The sequence below is a fragment of the Prionailurus viverrinus genome, chromosome C1 (genome assembly GCF_022837055.1).
Source record: "Prionailurus viverrinus isolate Anna chromosome C1, UM_Priviv_1.0, whole genome shotgun sequence".
In the NCBI taxonomy this organism is placed as follows: domain Eukaryota; kingdom Metazoa; phylum Chordata; class Mammalia; order Carnivora; family Felidae; genus Prionailurus; species Prionailurus viverrinus.
In genome coordinates this window covers 196,416,015-196,438,899 of record NC_062568.1, presented here as the reverse complement: position 1 = coordinate 196,438,899, position 22,885 = coordinate 196,416,015, and the positions used below count along the sequence as shown (strand labels likewise).

The 22,885-nt window shown below is 45.8% G+C and overlaps 2 protein-coding genes across 18 annotated transcripts in view; one reads left to right on the top strand and one right to left on the bottom strand.

Moving 5' to 3' along the window:
• Positions 1-8,838, bottom strand: part of STPG1 (sperm tail PG-rich repeat containing 1) — a 56,451-nt gene extending 47,613 nt beyond the window's left edge. For 3 of the 12 annotated variants that reach the window (XM_047873219.1, XM_047873222.1, XM_047873223.1), the window contains exons 1-3: positions 7,258-7,275; positions 5,607-5,718; positions 2,801-2,941 (exon numbers count right to left, since the gene is read on the bottom strand). In XM_047873219.1, the coding sequence (XP_047729175.1) occupies positions 2,801-2,873 (73 nt within the window). In that variant the 5' untranslated portion in view covers positions 2,874-2,941; positions 5,607-5,718; positions 7,258-7,275. The other 9 variants (XM_047873221.1, XM_047873220.1, XM_047873214.1 and 6 more) reach the window with 8 other exon arrangements.
• A 700-nt stretch (positions 8,839-9,538) lies between these two features.
• NIPAL3 (NIPA like domain containing 3) overlaps positions 9,539-22,885 on the top strand; it is a 65,349-nt gene continuing 52,002 nt past the window's right edge. For all 6 annotated transcript variants that reach the window (XM_047868987.1, XM_047868983.1, XM_047868988.1 and 3 more), the window contains exons 1-2: positions 9,539-9,659; positions 14,187-14,511. In XM_047868987.1, the coding sequence (XP_047724943.1) occupies positions 14,416-14,511 (96 nt within the window). In that variant the 5' untranslated portion in view covers positions 9,539-9,659; positions 14,187-14,415. The remainder of the gene's footprint in view (positions 9,660-14,186; positions 14,512-22,885) is intronic.

The following is a 22,885-nucleotide window of genomic DNA, read 5'->3' as shown; positions in this document are numbered from 1 at the left end:
AACCAAAATGGCACTAAGGATTTTTATTCTTAGGACATTAATGAGTTGATTCTAAAATTAATATGGAAATGCAATGGGGCCAAGAGTCACCAAGATAAAATACAAGGTTGAAAGATTTATACTACTACATTAAAGACTTATTATAGGGCCCCCTAGGTGGCTCAGTCGTCTAACCATCTGACTCTTGATTTTGGCTCAGGTCATGATCTCACGGTTTGTGGGAAGGAACCCCACGTGAGGCTCTGTGCATAGAGTCTGCTTGAGATCCAACCCCCCGCCCCTCTCCCACTCAGGCTCCTTCTCTCTCTCTCTTTCTCTCTCTCTTAAAATAAAAAAACATTTAGGAAAAAAGACTTGTGTGGGTGCCTGGGCGGCTCAGTCAGTTAAGCTCAGGTCACGATCTCGCAGTCTGTGAGTTCAAGCCCTGCATCAAACTCCGTGCTAAAAGCTCAGAGCCTGGAGCCTGCTTTGGAGTCTGTGTCTCCCCCTCTCTCTCTTCCCCTCCCCTGCTCATGCTCTCTCAAAAACTGAATAAATATTAAAAAAAATTTTAAGAATATGTATAAAAAAAACATGTTATAAAGTTACAATAATTAAGACTGTGTTGAGTAATTGACCAGAATAAAGAATCTAGAAGTAGACCTGCATAGACATGGACACCTGATTTATAGCAAAGATAGAGCAGCAGAGTAGTAGAAAAAGAATGGCCTTTCTTTTAAGTGTATTTATTCATTTTTGAGAGAGAGAGAGAGAGAGAGAGAGAGAGAGAGAGAGAGAGAGAGAGAGAGCACCCGTGCACAAGCAGGGAAGGAGCAGAGAAAAGAGGGAGAGAATCCCAAGCAGGCTCCGCAGTGCCAGCACAGAGCCAGAGGTGGGACTCAAACTCATGAACCGTGAGAGCATAACCTGAGCCGAAATCAAGAGTCAGAGGCTCAACTGACTGAGCAACCCAGGTACCCCGGGAATGGCCTTTCAATAAAGGGTCCTGGTTCACTTGGATATGGATATTGAAAACACCAAACTTGTACATCCACCTCATACCATACACAAAAACAATTCCACTGAATTGTAGGTCTAGACACGAAAAGTAAAATCATACAATTTCTAGAAGAAATTATTTGGGGCTAGGCAAAGATTTCCCAAGTAGGACAGATTATACACAGTAACTAAAAAGGAAAGGATTGATAAATTGGGCTATATTAAAATTAAGAGCGGAAAGGAAAATCACAGACAGAAAGATATTTACTCCACCTGTAGGTGACAAGTCGACTCATTTCTAGAATGGTTTAAAGACCTCTTAAAAATAAAAAGAATCCAGGGGCTCCTGGGTGGCTCAGTCGGTTGAGCATCTGACCTTGGCTCATAGTTCATGGGTTTGAGCTCCGCATCAGGCTCTGTGTTGACAGCTTGGAGCCTGGAGCCCGTTTGGGATTCTGTGTTTCCCTCTCTCTCTGCTCCTCCCTCACTCCTGCTCTGTCTGTCGGTCTCTCTCCCAAAAGTAAATAAACATTAAAAAAAATTTTTTTTAAGAAGAAAACTCCAATAGAAAACAAATGGGCAAAAAACTTGAACACTCTTCCAAAAAGAATATTCTAAAGGTCAACCAACGTATGAAAAATTGCTCAATTTCATCAATCAAAGGGCAACGCAAATTAAAACCACTCTGTGTGAAAGATGTTGGCGATGACGTAGGGCAATTGGAATTCTCATATGTTGCTTGCAAAGAAGAAAAACTGGCAAAACCGCTCTGGAAAAATGTCGATATTGACTAAGCTGATCATCAACACATCTTAGGACCCAGAAATTCTACTCCGAGGTAGAGACAACATATATACACATATGTCCCCAAAACATGTACAAGCACAGTTTAAGAATCTTATATTCATAGTAGCCCCAAACTGGAAACGACCCAAATGTCCTTCAATGATAGAATGGATAAATAAATTGTGGTGTATTCCAGCCACGAAAAACTTTATAACAACGAAAATGAACTCATCGCTGATACAGGAAACATGGAGTTCAATCCCTCAAATATGAGTGAGAAACACCTGAGAGCAAAAAGCTCACGTTGTATAATTCCAATTTATATAAAGTGCAAAAACAGACTAAAGTAGTTAATGCCATTAGAAGTCAGGATAGCTGTAATGTTTACTTTTGCGGAGATGGGGGAAAGGGACAAGATGGGACGTTTGGGTTACTTGTTGTGATTTCATGTCTTAGCCTGAAGAGTGATTCCGTAGGCGGTGTTTTCATTATGAACATCCATTAAGCTGTATAACTATGACTGGTGTACTTTTTCTGAATATGTATTATGCTTCGATTTAAAGAAGTATTGAAGAAAAAGAGAGCACAAAGTCAAAGGATGGGAGGAAGAAAGAGAGGTCTGGCTGGGGTGGGAGAGCATCAGGGACTCTAGAAGCCCACCAGGGAGATGGAAATACCCCAAACAACCCAGCAGAAGGGGGGCTTGCATTAATTTTAGGAATATAGAAAGTAAGATCTCTTTATACATCTAAATGCGAGGACTGAGATTCTTACCAGATACATGGAAATAACAAGTGTGTTGAATAGACTTCCTCCTCCTTCCCCCCTCATCCTTTCTTTTCATAGTTTCTTCCCAGTCACCACATTAGAAAGCAGTGAGGAACCACCAACGCAATCTATCTGATGTCCCTTAAGCCTTGAGGGTATGACCCAGGATTTACTATATTCCTCTAGAATGTGTTCTTATGTGCCAAAAAGAACACATGTCAAGAGCTCTCTTGCCCCTCAAAGACACCTGTAATTAAATTCACAAGACCTTTCTGTACTTTGTTGGCCTTGCTGGAATGTTTTTTGCCAGGGTGTTGGTCTTTGTGTGTTGAGTCATCCATCTTAGCAAAGTTCTGCGACACGTTCCATTTGTTTGATGAAAAACTCTACCACGTGTTCTTCTAAGCACCTGAAACAGCAAAATACAGCATGTGTAGGGATCATTTCACCTTCTTGTTAACCATGTTGATTGGGTTCTGGTCTATCTGCAGAAGACACTGGGGAATCTTGTGGGCAGAGGCTGAGATTTACCAAGTTCGAGGACCCTAACTCCCAAGCACATCGCACTGCCTGTAACAGGAACTCCGAACGTGTTCACTGTTGACGTTGCTTACAGAGCTACCGATGGCTTGAACTTTATAAATTTATCCACGCTCAGGTAATTGACATCCAATCTAATTCATCAGTTCTAAGTGTACAGTTCAAAGTTTTGGCAAAGGTTTACAATTGTGTCAAATACATCACAACGAAGACATAAGTATACCCATCATCCCCAAATGTTTCCCGTGTTTCTTTGCCATCAGTTCCCTCCCAACCCTGCATCCGGCAACCACTGCTCTGCTCTCTGTCACAAGAGTTGCCTTTTCTAGAATGTCATATATATGTAATCATGACTATCTTTTTTCACATAGCACAATGCTTTTAAGATTCTTCCATTTGTTGCCTGTACCAGTAAGTTGTTCCAATTGCTACACATTCTGACCACGGTCATCACGAATCAAATACTTGAGAAGAAACTTCTTCCTATTTCTTTTTTTCTTTAATTGTTTTTAATGTTTATTTTGAGAGAGAGAGAGAAATAGAGCACAAGCGGGTGAGGGACAGAGAGAGAGGGAGACACAGAATCTGAAGCAGGCCCCAGGCTCTGAACTGTCAGCACAGAGCCCGGCGTGGGGCTCGAACTCACGAACCGGGCGATCATGACCTGAGCTGAAGTCGGACGCTCAACCGACGGAGCCACCCAGGCGCTCCCCTTCTTCCTGTTTCTGAACTTTACCTGTGCAGGTCCCCCCTCCTCTGTGGTATTCTACCCTATAAATTCCAGCCTCTCCGGTCTTCCTAAACTCTGATTTCTATCTCCCCAATCCAGAAAGCTGGGCTTTTTTGAGGGTACCCTCCTCCCCCCCACTAAACTGTGGCCCGGAAACTGCCCCCAGCACTAACCTTGGGCAATTGCAGGGCTCACCTTATTTCCGTTCTCTCAGGAATTGCCACACTAAGCTACCTCTTGTCTTACGTCTAAAACCAGTTGCCTCATGTCTGTCTGTATTTTAGTTGTTAACAGCAGGAGCAGGACTCAATTTCCATTGCAGTTCATCTTTCGTGGACAGACTTCACTTCTATTTTGCTCATCTTTTTTTCCCCCAAAGAACTTAGACCATTTCCGAACAAATGGAGGACTGAATGAATGATGGCGTGCTCAACCAGTCCTTTTCACCTTCAGTATTTGTTCCCCACTTGTCTCTTAGCAGCAATTCTCAATCTTTTTTGGTTGATAAGCTACACTGAAACTTTAATCTTTTTTTTTTTTTTTTTTTTTTTTTTTTTTAATTTATTTTTGGGACAGAGAGAGACAAAGCATGAACGGGGGAGGGGCAGAGAGAGAGAGAGGGAGACACAGAATCGGAAACAGGCTCCAGGCTCCGAGCCATCAGCCCAGAGCCTGACGCGGGGCTCGAACTCACGGACCGCGAGATCGTGACCTGGCTGAAGTCGGACGCTTAACCGACTGCGCCACCCAGGCGCCCCTGAAACTTTAATCTTTAATAGAGCTATTGGCAGTGCACTCCAAGAAATTAAGAGATTCAAGGCAACAGAAATCAATAATGCTCACAGCAAAACCACCTACTCCAGTATAAAAATGTCTTCTAGGATCTATACAAGCAGCCACCATTCACTCACCACCCCAGAGTGCTGTGTTGTCTTAGTCCTCCTACTGAGTACTTAGTACTTCTATCATCTATTTCCCTAGCCACAAGAAAACTCTTATTTTTAAAATGCACTAATGGGAGGGGCGCCTGGATGACTCAGTCGGTTAAGTGTCCAACTTCGGCTCAGGTCATGATCTCGTAATTTGTGAGTTTGAGCCCTACACTGGGCTCTGTGCTGACAGCTGGGGGCCTGGAGCCTACTTCGGATTCTGTGTCTCCCTCTCTCTCTGCCCCTCCCCTGCTCGCGCTCTGTCCCTCTCTCCCAAAAATAAATATTTAAAAAAGATTTAAAAAAAAAAAAATTTTTTTTTCAACGTTTATTTATTTTTGGGACAGAGAGAGACAGAGCATGAACGGGGGAGGGGCAGAGAGAGAGGGAGACACAGAATCGGAAACAGGCTCCAGGCTCTGAGCCATCAGCCCAGAGCCCGACGCGGGGCTCGAACTCACGGACCGCGAGATCGTGACCTGGCTGAAGTCGGACGCCTAACCAACTGCGCCACCCAGGCGCCCCAAAGATTTTTAAATAAAATAAAAATGCACTAATGGGGTGAGCACAGCATGATGGGATCCCTGTGGGATCCCTGTGTTGTACATCTGAAACTAATGAAACATCGTGTGTCAACTACACTCAAATATAAAGGTTAATTAAGAAATAAATAAATGATAAAAAATAAAAATGCACTAATGTATAGAATTACAGGTGTTTAGAAAAAGAATTAAGCTTCCTATTATAATGGTGATATGGGCACCTTATCAAATTTTTGAAATACATAAAAAATTAAAGTGACTTTCTAAAACAATCCATAAAGTCACCTAAAGTCAACACTGGCAATAATGCTTTCGAGCCTTGTCGCTGCATACCTGCGAAGCCAGGATGAGAGCAGGTGCAGCCCAGGTCTGAACGGAGCACTGTCCGGATGTACCTTACTGGTGCACGTCCTTGTATAACTGTTCATGACAGGATGTCATGGGCCTAGAATCTCAAAAAAGAGTAATGAAGATATACCACCTTCCTAATCAGTGGTACGTGTTTAAGCAAGTCCCAGGTGAGCACCAGCACAGTAATCGAGAGTATCCAGTCCTGGGTTCAAGGTTGTACTCTGCCGCTTACTAGTTCTGATTCTAGACAAGCCACTTAATCTTTTGAGCCCACTGCCCCCTCCGTAAAGTGAGAATGATAATGGTACTTTCCTCTCAACGTGCTCGTGGATTAAATACAATGATCCACGTGATGAAAGAGATGATGCTGCCAGGCCTATGGCAGGCTTTTATTAATACTAGGTTTTGACCTATGCACAGGGAAAATATATTAACAGCTTAAAATAAGAACTATCACTTATTGAGCCCTTACAGTCCTAAATACCTTGAATGGAATACTTCATGCTGTCCTTACAATAATCCAGTGAGGTATTATCCTCATTTTATAGATAAGAAAACAGCAGCTTAGAGAGAGGGGTTAGGTGACTTACTCAAGGTCACACCAGAGTAAGAGGTGGAATCGGGCTTTGAACCCAGAAAGTCTGACTTCTGCTCACTCTTAACCACTACAGCAACCTCTAAGGCAGAACGCACTGAATGTGAACCTGCTAAATTTTGACATTTAGCAGCCCTGAGTGGGTATGGTTGGATTTTTTAAAACGAGGATACTACAAATAGTTTTCAAAAGCAAACATTTGAGACCGTTGCCCTTTCGCAGAATGCTGGGCTCTCCCAGGACTCAGTCTGAGAATTCCCGAGGCAGTTCACCGTTAGGTAGTTCTAATTACTAGAAAGCTCCTGCCTGTGTCAAAGCTGATGCCTTTTTCTCCCCCTTCACTCACCCTCATTCCGCACCTTGGAATCAGCCTGGAATCAATCCCACTCTCTTTTCACGTCGGTGATTTTCAAACTGCAGGGCACAGCCTGCAGTTTTTTTGTGAGCTTTTCGTTTGTCATGTGCATGTGTGAGTGCTGGATGGCAACATAAAAGGCATTTCTAGCATGGATCACATTCCAAAAGTTGGAAAGCCACTGTTCTTTGGGACTCTTCTTCAAGTATTTGAAGGCAGTTGCCATATCCCACCACCTAAAGGCATTGGACCTTTTCAGCCTCTGCAATACCTCCTTGTAGTATGGGGCTTCCTCCCTTCCCTCTTCTGGGTATTGTCTTCCGGCCCGGTCACCAGATTCGTCTGGGTCTCTCCTCAAAGTTTCTTAGGGAAGTCTTCCTTAATCACTCTCTCCTACAGAATACCACCCCTCTCTCTCCAGCCCGACACTGCCTTATGTTTCTCGATGCACTTTTCACCACCAAGCATCATATTTTATATGTATTTCTTTGTTTATGGTCTTCCCCAATAGAACGTTCATCACTGAATCCCCAGTGTGTTTCCTAGCACATAGTAGTTGCTCGATAATATTTGCGGAATGAATGGATACTAGGGGTAGACATATTCTAGCCATAGTCGATATAGATGTATTCATAATACAACTCTTTCCTTTCGGAGCCACACTCTATAAGGTTTTAACTCACCTGACTATAAATACAGGCATATCTTCACTCAACTACACGTTAGAGGAAAAAAAAAAACCCTTTATCATTTGTTATAGTATTATCACATATTTTATACATCTATACATGCATATTAATGTGTGGTATATACTAAATCATATATACTGTTACTGTATGTGGAACTTTATAGTATTTGAGTGAGCAGTTTTGACTATATGAGATTTTTACCGATTCAGTCATATATAATGCTAAAGGTGCATCTTGAAAGTATTTTACACTTTTCAAAGCCCTCTTGGGGGAAATAATCCATTTAATATTTTTTCATGAACCGAGAAGGCATGTCAGAGAGCAGGAAGGAGCTTTAGCAGCCGGCTAGTGACTGACAAATTCCAATCTCACCCTTTCACTTTACAGGTGGATAAACTGAGGCCCAAAGGAAGGGAGACTTCGCTGAGGGACACCCAAGTTGCTGGGGAGGACCTGGGGTTAGAACTCAGCTCTTTGTCGTCCACCCACTGCCCAGCACGGAGCCCCCAACCGTTTGTACACTCCCAGAGGCAGAGGCAGGGGGCCAGAGGCCCACGCCCTTCATAGGACCTCCGTGGGGGAGGGCAGGCCGTGGTTATCATCACCGCTTTAGCTGGGGGCACACCATCAGGAGGGAGCACCCCCGACCTTGGCTTTTTCTCGCCCTGGGGCACCACCCAGCTCCGCAGAAGAATTCCGCACGCACCCAGAAGGCCGGGGATCTCAGTGGTGTCCCATGGGGTGCGCCAGGTCCTCCTCCCCACCACCCCGCGACCCGTTCCCGGACAAGAACTGCCTCCTACCTCGTCGGGTTCCCCGGGGCTGACTCTGGCCTGCGTAGCCTCCCCGTCGCTATGGCAACCAACCGCCTAACATTCTAGAGTCCTTCCTCGGCCCGCCTCCTGAGTAACTAGCCAATGGTTTCCTCTGTTTCTTTAAGGTGAAAAGTTGTTGGCCAATCGCCAGAGGCTTTTCAAAAAAAAAAAAAAAACCCCGCAGGGACTTTGCCAGAATTTTAAAGGTTCAGGTTAATTAAGTCAGGATGGGTTGGGAAATTTAATAGGGGATTATCTAAGTGATCCCTCAAATGTCTTGTGATAGACCAAGAGCCTTAGAATTTTACCTACCCAGAAATCTTAGTTAAAAGAATAAACCTAAGACAACATTTCCTCCAAGCCCTATGTATAAAAGAAAAAAGATTGCTATGGACAACGATCCAATGGCAGACAGACATATAGTGTTCCTCGAGCCCCTCTTTACAAGCTTCAGAACAGTCCCTGTGATCTTGTCACGCGCCAGCTCAGAACCCTCAATGGCCCCCCCTTAAATTTAGGATGAAATCCAAAGGTTTTATTAAGCCGTCCCTGGCCGGGTCCTCTGATTGCGGCTCCTACCACCCGCGCCCCAGAAAAATCTTGCTCGAGTCACGCTTTCCTATGGGCAGTTCCTACGAAATGCCAACCTCGTTCTGCTCTCGGGTGTTCCCTCTGAGTCTCTCTGCCTCCAGATCTGAACCAAATCTGGCTACTTTCTCCTCCTTGGGGGTCTCTGCCCAAATGCCATTTCTTCATCTGTAAAATGGGCATGAGCTCCACGTCCCTCTCAGGGGGTTGTTGCGAGGATCTGAAATGAGATGCATGTATGAAGAAGTGTAAGCTCCATGCACGTGTTGATTACATTTATTGCCTACTGTACTTATGGTTGTACATTACAAGTGCTAGGCTCACTGGAGGACCTTAAGCATTGCGGAGCTGCGGACGCGCTGGGAGCGTCGGTATATAGCTCAGCCAACAGGTGTTAGGGGAGGGCCCGCAAAGGAAGATGTATATGGCCCCCAGGACTAAGGAAGGCTTTGGGGGTAGCCGGGTCTCGAGGGATGTGAAGGATCTGAATAGATGGTGAGAGCATAAAGTGCAGCAACAGCAGGAGCAAAGCCCAGGAGGCAGCGCTCCTGGCAGGCTGACCACCTGTCGGGCAGGGGGAGGTGAGCAGTCACCTGAGCTCTCCGGAGAGCGAGAGCGGGGTTTGTTCCAACGTTCTTGGTGCGGCCGCTAGAGGGGACCCCCTCCAGGTGAGCACGAAGCTGGAGGAGGGCGCCGCCTCCCCAAGTCTCTCCCCCTACGCTTCAAGCAAGCTTTGCGGCACAGCCAATAGCCGGGGGCTGTCCCGCCCATCCCTTCCTCGCAGCCACTCGCCTGCACGAAGTCGCCGCCAGCCTCTGACTGGCAGGCGTCCTGGCAAATCACATCGCGGCCTTTGAAAGCAAAACACTGCAGCACCCTGGCCGCTCTTGAGTTGGGGAAGGAATTAAGGAGGCTGTGCCTCCGGGTTGCGCGAAGAGTCCAAGTCATTTCTCAGAAACCTCCGATAGGTGGTCCTTAGAGAAAACGCCGCCGGTGAGTAGTGATTAAGCCTGAGAGGGGGGGGGGGGGGGGACTTGAAATCAGCCTTTGTTTTTTTCAGGAAAGGGAATGCATTTGGAATCATCTAACGCCCCCTAGTACAAATACCCTTCCTTCTTGCTGTCATCAGCCTTGCAGGTCTGGGTCTCGCTGCCTCGGAATGCTTTTTTCCCCCATTTTTGCAGGGGGCATGGGTTTGCCTTAATATAGATGATGGCAGCCTTTACCAAATCAGGAAGTGAAATGCGGTAACTTTGCCAAAATTATCCCTCTACACGCCGGCTCGGGCTTCCTGGCAGTAGCAGATGGTGGAGTTAGCAGGTGGAATGAGGGGAGGTATTCTTGATGTATACTGGCTGCTGGAAGTTGTAGTTTCCAGCTCAATGGGAGGGCAATGAAGAGTGTAACCCTTTAGTGAGCCAAAGCCCAGGAAAGGGAAAGGGCTTGGCGTAACTGGCACTCAAGCAGCCGGAAGGCGAATCGTCAGGTGGTGGGAACGAGCGTATTTTATTTTTTTCAGATAAAGCCAAATCCTAATGCAAACTCTACTCTTAGCAGCCATGAACTATGGTCCTGACATCTGTCTGACCTGCTCTGTGGGTTGGTGAAATAATTCATTGAGATAAGGGGGGGGGGGGGAGGAATGGAAGCAAGCACCTAGAATTATATTTCCTTTCTTGAGTCAGTGACCCTGTGCTCACTGCTGGCTGTGACGGCCTCAAAATTAAGGGGTGGCTGGGAACAGAGAGTTGGCCACTTGCCTCTTGGGCATATGTTAGTCCTGGAAAAGTGCTTTGAAGGCAGAAAAGGAGAATCATCCAGGCAAAGAATGTGCGCCTTACAAGGGAGGGCAACTGGCAAAGAGTTCCTCCAGAGCTTTTATTTTCTTTTTTGAATGTTTATTTATTTATGAGAGAGAGCATGTGAGCAGGGGAGGGGCAGAGAGAGAGGGAGACAGAATCCCAAGCAGGCTCCGGACTGTCAGTGCAGAGCCAGGTTCAGGGCTGGAACCCTCGAACTGTGAGATCATGACCTGAGCCAAAATCAAGTCAGATGCTTAACCTATTGAGCTACTCAAGCAGCACCTCCCCCCCCCCCCCATCCGAGGCCTTTAGTCTAGACTCCTCCCGAGCTGAGGGAGAGTTTCCTGTCTTTGCAGGTGATGCCTCAGAGGCCTGAGCGTTTCTGAGGCAGAGAGAAGAGCTGCTTTTTAAAAGCAAATTAAATGACAGTCACAACACCACCACAAACAAAAACAAACACAGAAACCCACCTGAACAAAGTAGCTGGTCCAAAGAAGGTTAGGAGGCCTAGGTTTCCATCACCCCATTGGCATGTCCCCAAGGCCTGTTTGCTTTCTCTGACATCCTGTGGGCGGGGCTGGAGTTGTATCTCTGGAGTTGTGGTTGTATCTCTGCAGCTGTTGTATCTCTGGAGTTGTGGTTGATGAGGCCTGAGTAAACCATTCCATTCTTGATTGCAGACTGCATCAGGTGCTTAACAGGCCTGCCTTTAGCCAGTCAGGAGGTATAGATGGAGGTCACCATGCCAGGCCCTGGGCTGGATCTTGGCAAGGGATGAACAGGGGATTCAGCAAACGCCTTCCCAGAGTTTGTGCCCCAGTGCCTCTCCGGCTCCAGCTTGCAAGCCTCTAAGGGTCTCTCGGAGGTCTGTCCCTGGGCCACTCTTCCTTCCTAAGGCTACTATATTCAAAACATTAAAACACATCAATTTAACCCAATAATGCTTTTCACCCACACATGAAAGTATCGTGAAGAATAATGATGCTTTTCACAAGATTGCAAATACTTTACAGTCAGGGAGGTTTGATTATGGGATGTGAGTTATAAAATTGATGAGTGTACCCTGTACGTATTGTATATATATGGCATGTATATGTATGTAATTAAGGTATTGACTATATACTGAATGTGTAACCTCATCTGGAGATAGCAACAAGGATTTAATTTTGAGGCCCTTCAACAAAGTGAGACCTGGGCTAACTGGTCTTCGTGGCTGCCCCTGTGCCAAGCCCTGCGTCTCGTGTCTCCTAGATGCTGGACGCAGTGTTAGCCCTGTGACATATGACTCCTACCAGGAACCAGCATTCCTGGGGAGAAGGCTAGATAACAGAAGGAACTGGAAGTCACAGGACAAAGAGCAACTTTGTCTTCAAACCTGAAGCCTTGAGGCATAGCAGAGGCTGTGTCTGTTTGGCATATAGTAAGCCCTCAATAAATGTAGCATGAATGCATGAAAGAAAGGAATATTTGTGGGTAAATTAAATAATTAAACTGATAAGAATAAAATTAATAATAGCTGCCATCCATTGGCCATTTGTTATGCATAGCATTTTACATGCATTATCTCATCAAATTCTCGCAACAGTCCTCTGGGGGTAGAAATGTTATTATCTGATTATCTGTATTTTCCAGCAGAGAAAACTGCCTGGAAAGTTAAATGACTTGGCCAAGGCAAACAGGTAGCATATAACAGATCAAAAGCTATTTATAACATTTTTTTAAATTGAAATGAGCATGTCGGATGCATACAAATTTGTATGATTAATTTTTTTCTTTCTTTTCTACTATAAGAAGACTTCAAAGAACCCTTAGCGTTGTGGTAAGGTGTTTTTGGCCAGGCCTTCCAGAACCCTAGGAGCATACTTCATCTTTCTTCTCCATTTGGTAGAAAAGCTTGACATTTGGTAGAAAAGCATTGAAAATATCAGTCCGATAAAGTCAATGGGAATTACTGTCATTGACGATCTTACTTGAAGCCACATTATTACCCCCACTTTACAGATGAGGCACCTGAGTCTCCCAGAGGTGGTATGATCCGGTCACACAGGTCTTCTCCCAGGGTCCAGTGTTACCTCACCTGTGCTAGGCTGACTTTCGGGTAGCAGCCCAGTTCTTCCACCATTCGTGAAGATAGCTTTTCTTCTCGTTCTTTCATTCCGATATCGAACACAGGTGGTTCCTTTATTATGACAGCAGGATATGTTTTGGAGGCCTGGAGAGGCAGACAAGACAATCTTCTACTTCTCATGTAGGGGAGCCTATGGAAAAGGTAGGATTTCAGTTAGGATATGACGGGAAGAAGGAAGCCGGGGGGGAGCAAAAAGGCGATTAGAAAAAAAATTTTTTTAACTGTTTAATTATTTTTTTTAATATTTATTTTTGAGAGGGAAAGAGAGAGCGAGCACAAGTGGGGTCGGGGCAGAGAAAGAGGGGGACAGAGTATCCAAAGTGGGTTGTGCACTGACAACAGAGAGCCCCATGTGGAGCTCAAGCTCTTAAACTGTGAGATCATGACCTGAGCCGAAGTCGGATACATAACCCACTGAGCCACCCAGATGCCCCTAATTATTTTTGAGAGAGAGAGAGAGAGAGAGAGAAAGAGAGAGAGAGAGAGAGAGAGAGAGAGAGAGAGAATCCCAAGCTCCATGACTGACATCCCAAGCATCCACTGACTCCATGCTGTCAGTGCAGAGCCTAACGTGGGGCTCGATCCCATGAACCTTGAGATCCCGACCTGAGCCGAAGTCAAGAGTCAAACACTTGGGGAGCCTGGGTGGCTCAGTTGGCAAAGCGCCTGACTTCTGCTCAGGTCGTGATCTCATGGTCGGTGAGTTCGAGCCCCGCGTCGGGCTCTCGGCTGACAGCTCAGTGCCTGGGCCTCCTTTGGATTCTGTGTCTCCCTCTCTCTCTCTGCTCCTCCCCTACTCACACTCTGTCTCTCTCTCTCAAAAATAAACATTAAAAAAAAATATTCTAAAAGAGTCAGATGCTTAACCAACTGAGCCACCAGGTGCCCTGAGGAAAGGTAATTTTTAAGGGCCAGGGAAAAAGGTTTTGAGGTAGATGAGCCATGTCTTTATTATTATTTATTTATTTTTATTATTTTTTTAATTTTTGTTTATTTTTTTAATTTTTTTTTTACCTTTTATTTATTTTTGAGAGAGAGAGAGACAGACAGAGAGACAGAGCACAAGTGGGGGAGGGGCAGAGAGAGGGAGACACAGAATCTGAAGCAGGCTCCAGGCTCCCAGCTGTCAGCACAGAGCCTGATGCGGGACTTGAACCCAGGAACCGTGAGATCATGACCTGAGCTGAAGTCGGACGCTCAATGGACTGAGCCACCCAGGCGCCCCTTTAATGTTTATTTTTGAGAGAGAGAGAGACAGAGTGTGAGCAGGGGAGGCACAGAGAGAGAGGGAGACACAGAATCTGAAACAGTCTCCAGGCTCCAAGCTGTCAGCACAGAGCCCGGCCAGGGGCTGGAACTCACAAACCGTGAGACCCTGACCTGAGCTGAAGTCACCTCCTTAATCCACTGAGCCACCCAGGCATCCTGAGCCATGTCTTTATTAGGGGAGGCCAAAGGCATGATATAATTTTGTAAATGACTTCACTTCTCATGACGGCTTGCGTTTTGTCCTCAAAGTATATCTCCCCTTGGGTGATCAAGCTGGGCTCACTGTACTTGCATTGTTCATGTTCCTCCCCACCACCCTAGGGCGCCGCCAGGATAAGGAATCGCACCCTCGCCTGCCTGCTTGGGAGAGACAGAACCTGGCACTTCTCAGGGTGAAGGTGAGGGAGAGGCTGTAAATCAGCCAGAAGAGCCTCGAAGTCCTCCAACGGCCCCGTGAAAGGAGGTGACCCCCCCACCAGGAGAGATGGTCTCCGGGTTCGGCCCCGCCTAGCGGCAGCTCCAGCTTCCCAGGGAATGTTCCACTAGCGCCATGGACCGAGCCCGCGGTGCGGCCCTGCAGCTGCGCCCGCTCCCGCCCACAAGCAGCGCAGACCCCGGCGGCAGCGAGGCTTCCTTCTCCTACAAGGCAAGAGCTTTCTGTCTGGTTTTGAAATGCGGTGTTTTTCTAACCCGAGAGTAACACAGCATAGCCCTGGCTAACACGTGTTTCCAGGGTCTGCGTGCCTGTTAGCGTCAAAAACAGGCACAAATGTAGGAGAACGGGTAATCCAGAAGAAAGAAACACTCATTGAAGTACATAAAGACAGGGGGTTAGAGAAAAACATAAAAAGAGAAAGAGAAATATTTTTAAAAAAATTTTAAGGTTTACTTATTTTTGAGAGAGAGAGACAGAGCACGAGTGGGGGAGGGGCAGAGAGCGAGGAAGACCTAGAATCCGAAGCAGGCTCCAGGCTCCGAGCTGTCAGCACAGAGCCGGACGCGGGGCTCGAACTCACAGACCGTGAGATCGTGACCTGAGCCGAAGTCAGGCACTTCACGGACTGAGCCACCCAGGCGCCCCGAGAAATATTTTTAAAGGGAGGTATTCCCACTTAGAAGATTTGTTTGTTTGTTTTAAATCACCTACTCTATTACTCATAGATAAGCCTTGTTCATATTTCTCCTTCCTGTCTTTTTTTGGTGTTACGCTTTTGGGATCAGACTGCACAGAAAGTTTCGTATCTTGGTTGTTTCACGTAGCCCTATTTGTGGGTTATTTCCCCGTGTCATTGAGTCGTGATTTAACGCATACTTTTTGAACGGATTGCCCAGTAATCTGTTGAGCTGCTCTATCAAAACTTTCTGGACACATCCCCTACTGTTAGATGTTCAGGTTGTTTCTACTGCGGGGTGAGTGTAAACAGGGCTGCAGTGAGCATCCCAGAGTGCTGCTTGCGTCCCTGCTGTCTCTAAGAATTGGCTAGCCCTGGGAGAGGTGTTCTCTGCCCGGTGAGTGAGGCCACAAATGCCAGAGCATCAAGAACAGAGAACACAAGAAAATACAGTTAATGCAGTTGGCTGTGATGAATGTGTGCCAAACAGATACAGAATCTAAGAAAACACAGAACACTCTCCCAGGTGAGATTTCTAATAAGTTTCCGTTTCAATGACAAATTATCTCTGTTACTTATTGTAGAAGTACCTTCCGGGTGCCGGAGCAAAGGTAAAACAATCATGGTGACTCTACCAACAAGCTTAGGAGTTGAGTTGAGATGGGAGACAGGCACACGCACAGTTATGAGCGAACTGAAGTTCAGGGGGGATCAAGGGAAAGAAGACGCGTCCTCGAATCCCTAATCTGCTCCTTCCCAGCTAAGTGCCCTTGGACATATGGCTTAGCCCCTCAGAGCTTCTTTTATGAGTAGAATGGTGGTAGTGATCCCTCCCTCCATCCCTCCTCCCTCCAGCCATGTGGATCAATGAAAAAGCACCTAGCCCACGCAGGAGGCATGCGGGAGGTGCTTGACTCACGAGTGCCTGGGGTTTACAAAGAGGAACAGAGGCAGGTGCCCAAAGCGGAGGAGCGTGTAGTTAATTGTGCCTAGGGAGAGAGGAAGTTGCTTCCTTCCACCTTGATTTGGTTAAGGCTATTTGGGTTGCAGGGAATAAAAACCCATTTCAGAGGCGCTGAGACAAAAGGGAAAACTATTATAATGAGACTACAAGGTAGCTCCTGCCACCAGAGGTTAAGAAGGGCAAGAAGGAGATTAGAACAAATTGGAACTCCTCCCCCGCCTTTGACAGAGGGAAGACCCGATTGGCCAGTTTGGGTCAGGTGTCTACCCTGGTCCAATCTGTGGTGGGCAGGTGGGTGGAGTCTCACACAGCAGACAGGTTTCTGGGGCTCCCTCCTTGTACGCGGCTCTCAGAGAAAAGCGGTTATGTGGGCTGGGCAGGCTGCCTCCAAATCATCTCTTATATTTGGGGCAAGGAAAACGTTAAGAGGGCCCAAGTGCAACTTTATCAATGAGATGAAGTTAGGAGCACGCCGTTTGAATTGCAGCGCTGCTCTCTGCCCCGGTTGTTGGGGCAGGGGGGGAAGGGGGGGTCTGTGAAAGGGAGCCCAAGAGGCCAGCTGCCCAGAAGGCAGCATCGCAAGGGGTTGCCGGCACTGGAGGCTTGGCCTCAGCCTGGAAGAGTCAGGCCTCAGTTTCTTGTGTTTAGCGAATAGGCTTTCAGCTGAGCACCTGCCCTCCCGGCCTGTGTGGGGTGGGCGGGGCTGTATAAACCATTGAGCTCTCTCTTCCCTGAAGGAGTTTGCAGCCTGGGGGAGAGGTGGGGGAAGCTATTTTTATCAGTGCCTTAGCCTTCAGGACATTTTTGATACAAAAGTAGAGCTAGGAGGGGTGTTACCAGCATGGCCTTTAGACTCAGAGAGACCTGTCTTCAAGGCCCAGCTCTCTCACTGTCTGTCATTGTAACTTGGGGGAAAGGCATGCAACTTCTCGGCAGGTCAGTTTTAAATCCACCCTACATGGCGGTTGCGACCAAGACCTGAACTTACAGATGTAGGAAACTGAAGCTGCCTGCATCCACCCCTGTCTCTACTGATAGAAATCCTACGTGTTCTTCCAGCTCCAGCTCAGGTATCACCTTTGGCAGTTTTCCTGGCAGGAAAATATAGGTCCTTTATCACACTTCCATAGCCCGTTCCCAGTTCCTGTAGTCATCATCACAATCATAGCAGCAGCTAACTTGTGTTGACTGTTTACTATATGACAGGGACTGTGCTAATCCTTACAGGGCCCCTCAAGGTAGGTATTATTACAACCCCCTTTTACGTATTAGGAAACTGGCACAGAGCGGTTAATTAACTTGCCCAAGGACACACAGTCAGTAGGTAGTAAAGCTGGGATTCAAATTGAGTGTGTGCATTGCCAAGGCCCTTGCTTTTATCCATGGCTCTCTGCTGCCTGCATTGGGCCCACCACTCTGCCAGGCCCCTTCTCTCCCTGACACTGGTTAGTAAGTATTGAAATGGCAATCCTGGGGAAGATAATGCCTCCCCTGCTGGAGAAGGTAAGCATCAGGGAGCTGGCCTGAAGCCAGGTTACAGAAGTAGCAGAGCCTGGATAGCCAGGCAGCTGCCCCTCTTGTATTTGAATATGAGTAACCCTCAGAGCAAGCCAGAATGCAATTCATACTGAATTGTTGGCAGTTTTAAGCCCAAGGGATTGTGGGAGGTGAGTTTAAATAGCAAGTAATGACTGGTCTTGTCACCGTGATATTTAAATAGAGGCTCTTGTTGGCAGATGTAAAGCAGATGTTAGAACGGGAGATCTGAGTTGAGGTTTCACTCGGCAAGGTTTCCTACCTCTGGGACCTTTGGCTGCTTTTCTGGAAACCGTTTTACTTTTTTTCCAGAGTCGTAGCTGGCGCCAAAAAGGTCCTTAGAGCTATTGCTAAGAATAGTGATAATAAAAATAAAAATGATAAAAAATAATGATAGTAACAAGCTAGAATTGTTTTAGTACTTTTTTATGTGCCAGGTGATGTTTCAACATGTACGTTATTTCATGTAACATGACATTCCCAACATGTATGTTATTTCATGTAACATGACAATCCCATGAGGGTTTACAATCCTCCATTTTTCAGAGAGGAAGCCAAAGCTCAGAGAGTTAAGGTAATTCCCCTGAAGTCATACAGCAGTAAGTGGCACAGGCAGGACCCCAGCCCAGGACTTCTGGTCTTCAAAATCCACACAGGGAAGCTGAAGCAGAGAGAGAAGTGACCTTGATTTTGCTGCCCCACCCTTGACATTGAGGTCTGTTGAAGCCACGCCAAGAAAGCAGCTGAGTTTGAAACCTTGCTGCCTGCTTGTAGTGTGGCCCTCACCCTCCTTCCCTCTCCAGCAGCCCTTCCCATTCAGAGGCTGCACTGTGAGTACAGGGACCAAAAGTCCTGGCTTGTGCCTCACGGCCACGTATATTAATAGAGCCCCCTTTCGTTTTCAAAGCGTCCCAGTTGGGTCGACCTGTGTCCTCAATATAAGGTTCCTGATAGTTGGGAGGCCTCACTACTTCCTCACCTGTATATATGGGACCAAAGTGCTGGGGACACCTGTTAAGGTCCGGCCCTGCCACTTGCTCACTCTGACTTTGGCCATGTCTTGGTCTTTCTCGGGCAGTTGAAGTTCTCCACTGGCAGGAGCCCCCATGGAGGTATTTGCCTCCAAATGAGGCTGGCCCTTGCCTCTTTCCTCCCTTCTCTTCCACCTCAGTGGACTCTGCCCAATGAAGTCGAGAGCCAGTTGGGAGCCAATTAGGTGTTGCCTCAGCGGCATCGTCCCCATCTGACATCGCGGGCGGAGGAACTCAGGATCCAAAGATGTGGCAGGTGAAGATGCTGGCCTGAGGCCACCACCAGCCAGTTCTCCCAACCTGCCCCTCAGTGGGGCAGGAATCTGTTTTAGTCTTGAGACAGAGTCACGGAGTCCAAGGTCAAATTCCTGTTCTGGGTTAGCCATCCACGTGGACTTGTTGAACACTTCCCCCTTTAAATAACTTCTGTGAACACACCTGGTGTGGTTCCTCTGCAAAAAGAGGAAGTCGGTGAAGCCACCCAGGCCCCACCCCTCGTTCCCTCCCTACCAGCAGACCCAGACACCCCCATTTTGCAGTTTTCCAGCTCTGAGGTTTGGAGGCGGAGCTTAATGTCAGGAGTTCTGCCGGTTGTCACCTCGACTCTGAATCGCCTCTCGCCACACACTTGAGGGCTGCTAATAGGTATACGTTCAAACTGTGTAACCCCTGGGCCGGTGGCATCGCCTTTGCCTGACTTTCAATGCTCACAAAATTGAATCAAGCACCACTTCACAAGGGCTTGGGGCATAATTAACGTTGATGAAGCCCTTTGAAATGCCTGGATGAAAGGGCATTTAATTATATTGCGCTGTTACTAACCAGGTCTGTCTGTAGCCAGTTATTATGCGTGGAGATTGATATACTTGTGGAAATGGCTTTTAAAAGAAACCCCAGCTGCCTGTGTCACTGGTGGGAATGTAGCACTCCCGAGGCAGGGTTGTCTTTTTTTCCTAATTTACCTGGGCCGCCTTTGAAGGGCACCTCAGAGAACACAGTGGGAGACAGCCCGGAGGAATAGTGACCGTCGGGAGACTGGAAGTCAGACCTGGAGCGACACAGAGCCTCCCGTCCCCACCTCTGCCAAGTTGTTACATTTCTTTGAGCCTTACTTTGTTCACGTGTAAAGTCCTTCCAACCCGTGTGCCGAACCTAGGACTCCTGACAGTACACACTTCGTAGGTGGGTTATGGCCCAAAGGCAACGCATGAAGGGCTTCCTTTGGGGTCTTCAGACTTGACCCTCTAAAGAAACACCTTGTGTTTCCTCATTCATTCCTTTGGTTGACATCTAAGACATAAAACTTGTGTCACAAGTTTATATTTGCAAAGTATATCGTTTCTAGCACATTTTAATACGAGTATTTTTTTTATAGCCCCTGAGATATAAAGCCCACGTGATATCTACCATCAGCCTTCGGAACAAACTCCTTTTTATTTTATTTTTTTATTTTGAGAGAGAGAGAGAGTGCACACGCACACGAGTGGGGGAGAGGGAGAGAGGGGAGAGAGAGAGGGAGAGGGATAGGGAGGGAGGGAGGGAATCTTAAGCAGGCTCCACGCTCGGTGTGGAGCCTGACAGACTCCATCCCCTGACCCTGGGATCGTGACCTGAGCCAAAACCAAGAGTCAGGCACTCAACCAACTGAGCACCCCCAGGAGCCCCTGAAAAAGCTCTTCCTTAGCAGTCGGAAATTTTTACGTCATTCCTGTTTGTCCCTAACTTTGTATTTTCCCGACCTTTCCCCCACAGAATTTTGTCCCCAAACAGTGTCTGTGTTTTAACACTTAAAAATTATATGGACACATGGGGCGCCTGGGTGGCGCAGTCGGTTAAGTGTCCGACTTCGGCCAGGTCACGATCTCGCGGTCCATGATTTCGAGCCCCTCGTCAGGCTCTGGGCTGATGGCTCAGAGGCTGGAGCCTGTTTCCGATTCTGTGTCTCCCTCTCTCTCTGCCCCTCCCCCGTTCATGCTCTGTCTCTCTCTGTCCCAAAAATAAATAAACGTTGAAAAAAAAAATTTTTTTTTAAATTATATGGACACATATCCTACTTGTGTACAAGAAAGGATGTAAAATAGGCGATCGAATTTCACTTTGTTAATATTTCCTTTGGCATAAGGTTTGTGAAATAACAAAAATTCAACCAAGTAAATTTTGTAGATCTAATTGGCTTTATTAATTGATTCATGAATCAGGCAGCATCACATCCAGCAAGTAGAGGGGAGCTCCAAAGGGCTACAGAAAGGGAAGGGGTTTTAAAAGCAAGACAAGAAAGTTATAAACAGAAAAAAGGACTATTTCAGGTGAGATGACCTTTGGGGACAAACGGGTCTTATTAGGTGGATTATGTCATCTTCCTTTGGGGGATGGAGAGAGTCCATGTGACAGAGTACTTTATTAGTGTTGACCAGAAGCTTCCTGACTGACCAGTTAAGACTACATTTCTGGGGGAGGTTAGAACTTCAGTTAGGGGAGGTATTAAGCCTCAGTTTGGTGAGTTGGCCTAAGTGAGGCCATTTTGGGCCTCTGGCTTTCTTTTTAACATGTTCAGAAATAACTGATTCAACCCAGAAGCTTTTTATTGATACAATTGAATAAAAGCAATTGATTAATGTAATATAAAGTTTTATAATAATTATCAAGCATAAAATAACACATGAAGAATGAATATCTGGGGGTACCTGGGTGGCTCAGTCAGTTAAGTGTCCGACTTCAGCTCAGGTCATAAATTCACAGACCATGAGTTTGAGCCCTGCATCAGGCTCTGTGCTGACAGCTCAGAGCCTGGAGCCTGCTTTAATTTCTGTGTTTCCCTCTCTCTCTGCCCCTCCTGCCCCTCACTTTCTCTCTCTCTTTTGCTCGCTCTCATAAATAAATAAACAATTCAAAAAAATTAAAAAAAAATTTTTTTTAATGAATATCTGAATGAGAATGGGACTTTGTTTTTAATATTCAAGACAAATATTACTGATGGCTAGAATGGGACAGATTTTCGCATCAGTTCTGTTGCAGGTTTGGGGTTTTATAGCTAGAGGTGCTGAGAATGTGTTCACAGAAGTACCTGGAATGGAAGGAATGTTGTTATGGCAGCATCCCTAAATTCTTTCAATTCCTTCTAAGTTTCGTGCTAAAAATCACATAGTGATAAACTATTTTTATTGACTTATCAGCTAACAATATGAGGAGAGCCTCTCTCAGCCTCATTCAAAACAAAGTACTATATACATTTCATTTACCACAGTATTTGTTTGTCTTTCACAGTGTAGGTTCCCTCTCCTTGTAGATTCTTTGGCTGGTCTAATAATTAAATTGACATAAGATAGATTCCACAAGAGAAAAATTTAATGTCATACATATGGAGGCCCCCAAGAAGTAACCAAAGCTGGTAACTTTCATACCTTTTAGACAATAAATTTGTGAAGAATTGATAAGACAAAAGGGGTTGGGCTTTGGGTAGTAAATTAGTGAAGTAGTAGCAAGTTTTGTTTATACAGGCTTCTTGGCCTTAAATTTCCTATCTCTGGTGATAAGAATGTCTTTCTTCCTTCTGGTACATACTGGAAAGGTACCTTTCACATGGAGACTTATTTCCCACTTTCAGGGGGACAAATGGGGCCTCAGAGTATCCTTCTTGTACTGGCTGTTTCTTAAGTAACTTTAATTCAAAATAATCAGTATGTCAAAGTGACATATTTTGGGGTGACCTATTTTGTTCCTCCTCAATAAGTTCTGTGACGTTGACCAAAAAGGCATTATCAATTATGCTGATAAGTTTTCACTTAGAGGCACATTGGGTTAACCTGATATATCCAGAAAGGGTTGGGGAAATTGAAATCTTGTTGATTTTACTACATCTTTGCCTATACAGTATTTCAATACATGTATTTTAATTATAGTATGTGATACAAATATTTACTATTTACTAAATACTAAATTTACTATTATATGTACTATAATATTTGTACATATAATTGCGATTATAAATGCCTTATCACATGCTTGAATATGGCAATTATAATCCCTAACACAATCACTAAGAAAATAACTCAAAAATAGTCAAAGAAATTATAAGGGAATTAAAATGGTACACTAAGAAATATACCTCTTTAACACAAAAGAAGGCAGTAATGGAGAAACTGAGGAACAAAAAAAAAGAGACATGACATATAGAAAACAAAACAGTAGAAATCCTTCTTTATCGGTAATTACATTAAATGTAAATGAATTAAACTCTCCAATTAAAGGGGACAGATTGGCAGAATAGATTTTTTAAAAAACACAATCCAAGTATATGCTATTTACAAGATACTCACTTTAGATTCAAAGACAAAAAAATATTGAAAATAAAAAAGTGGGAGAAGATAGTCCATGCAA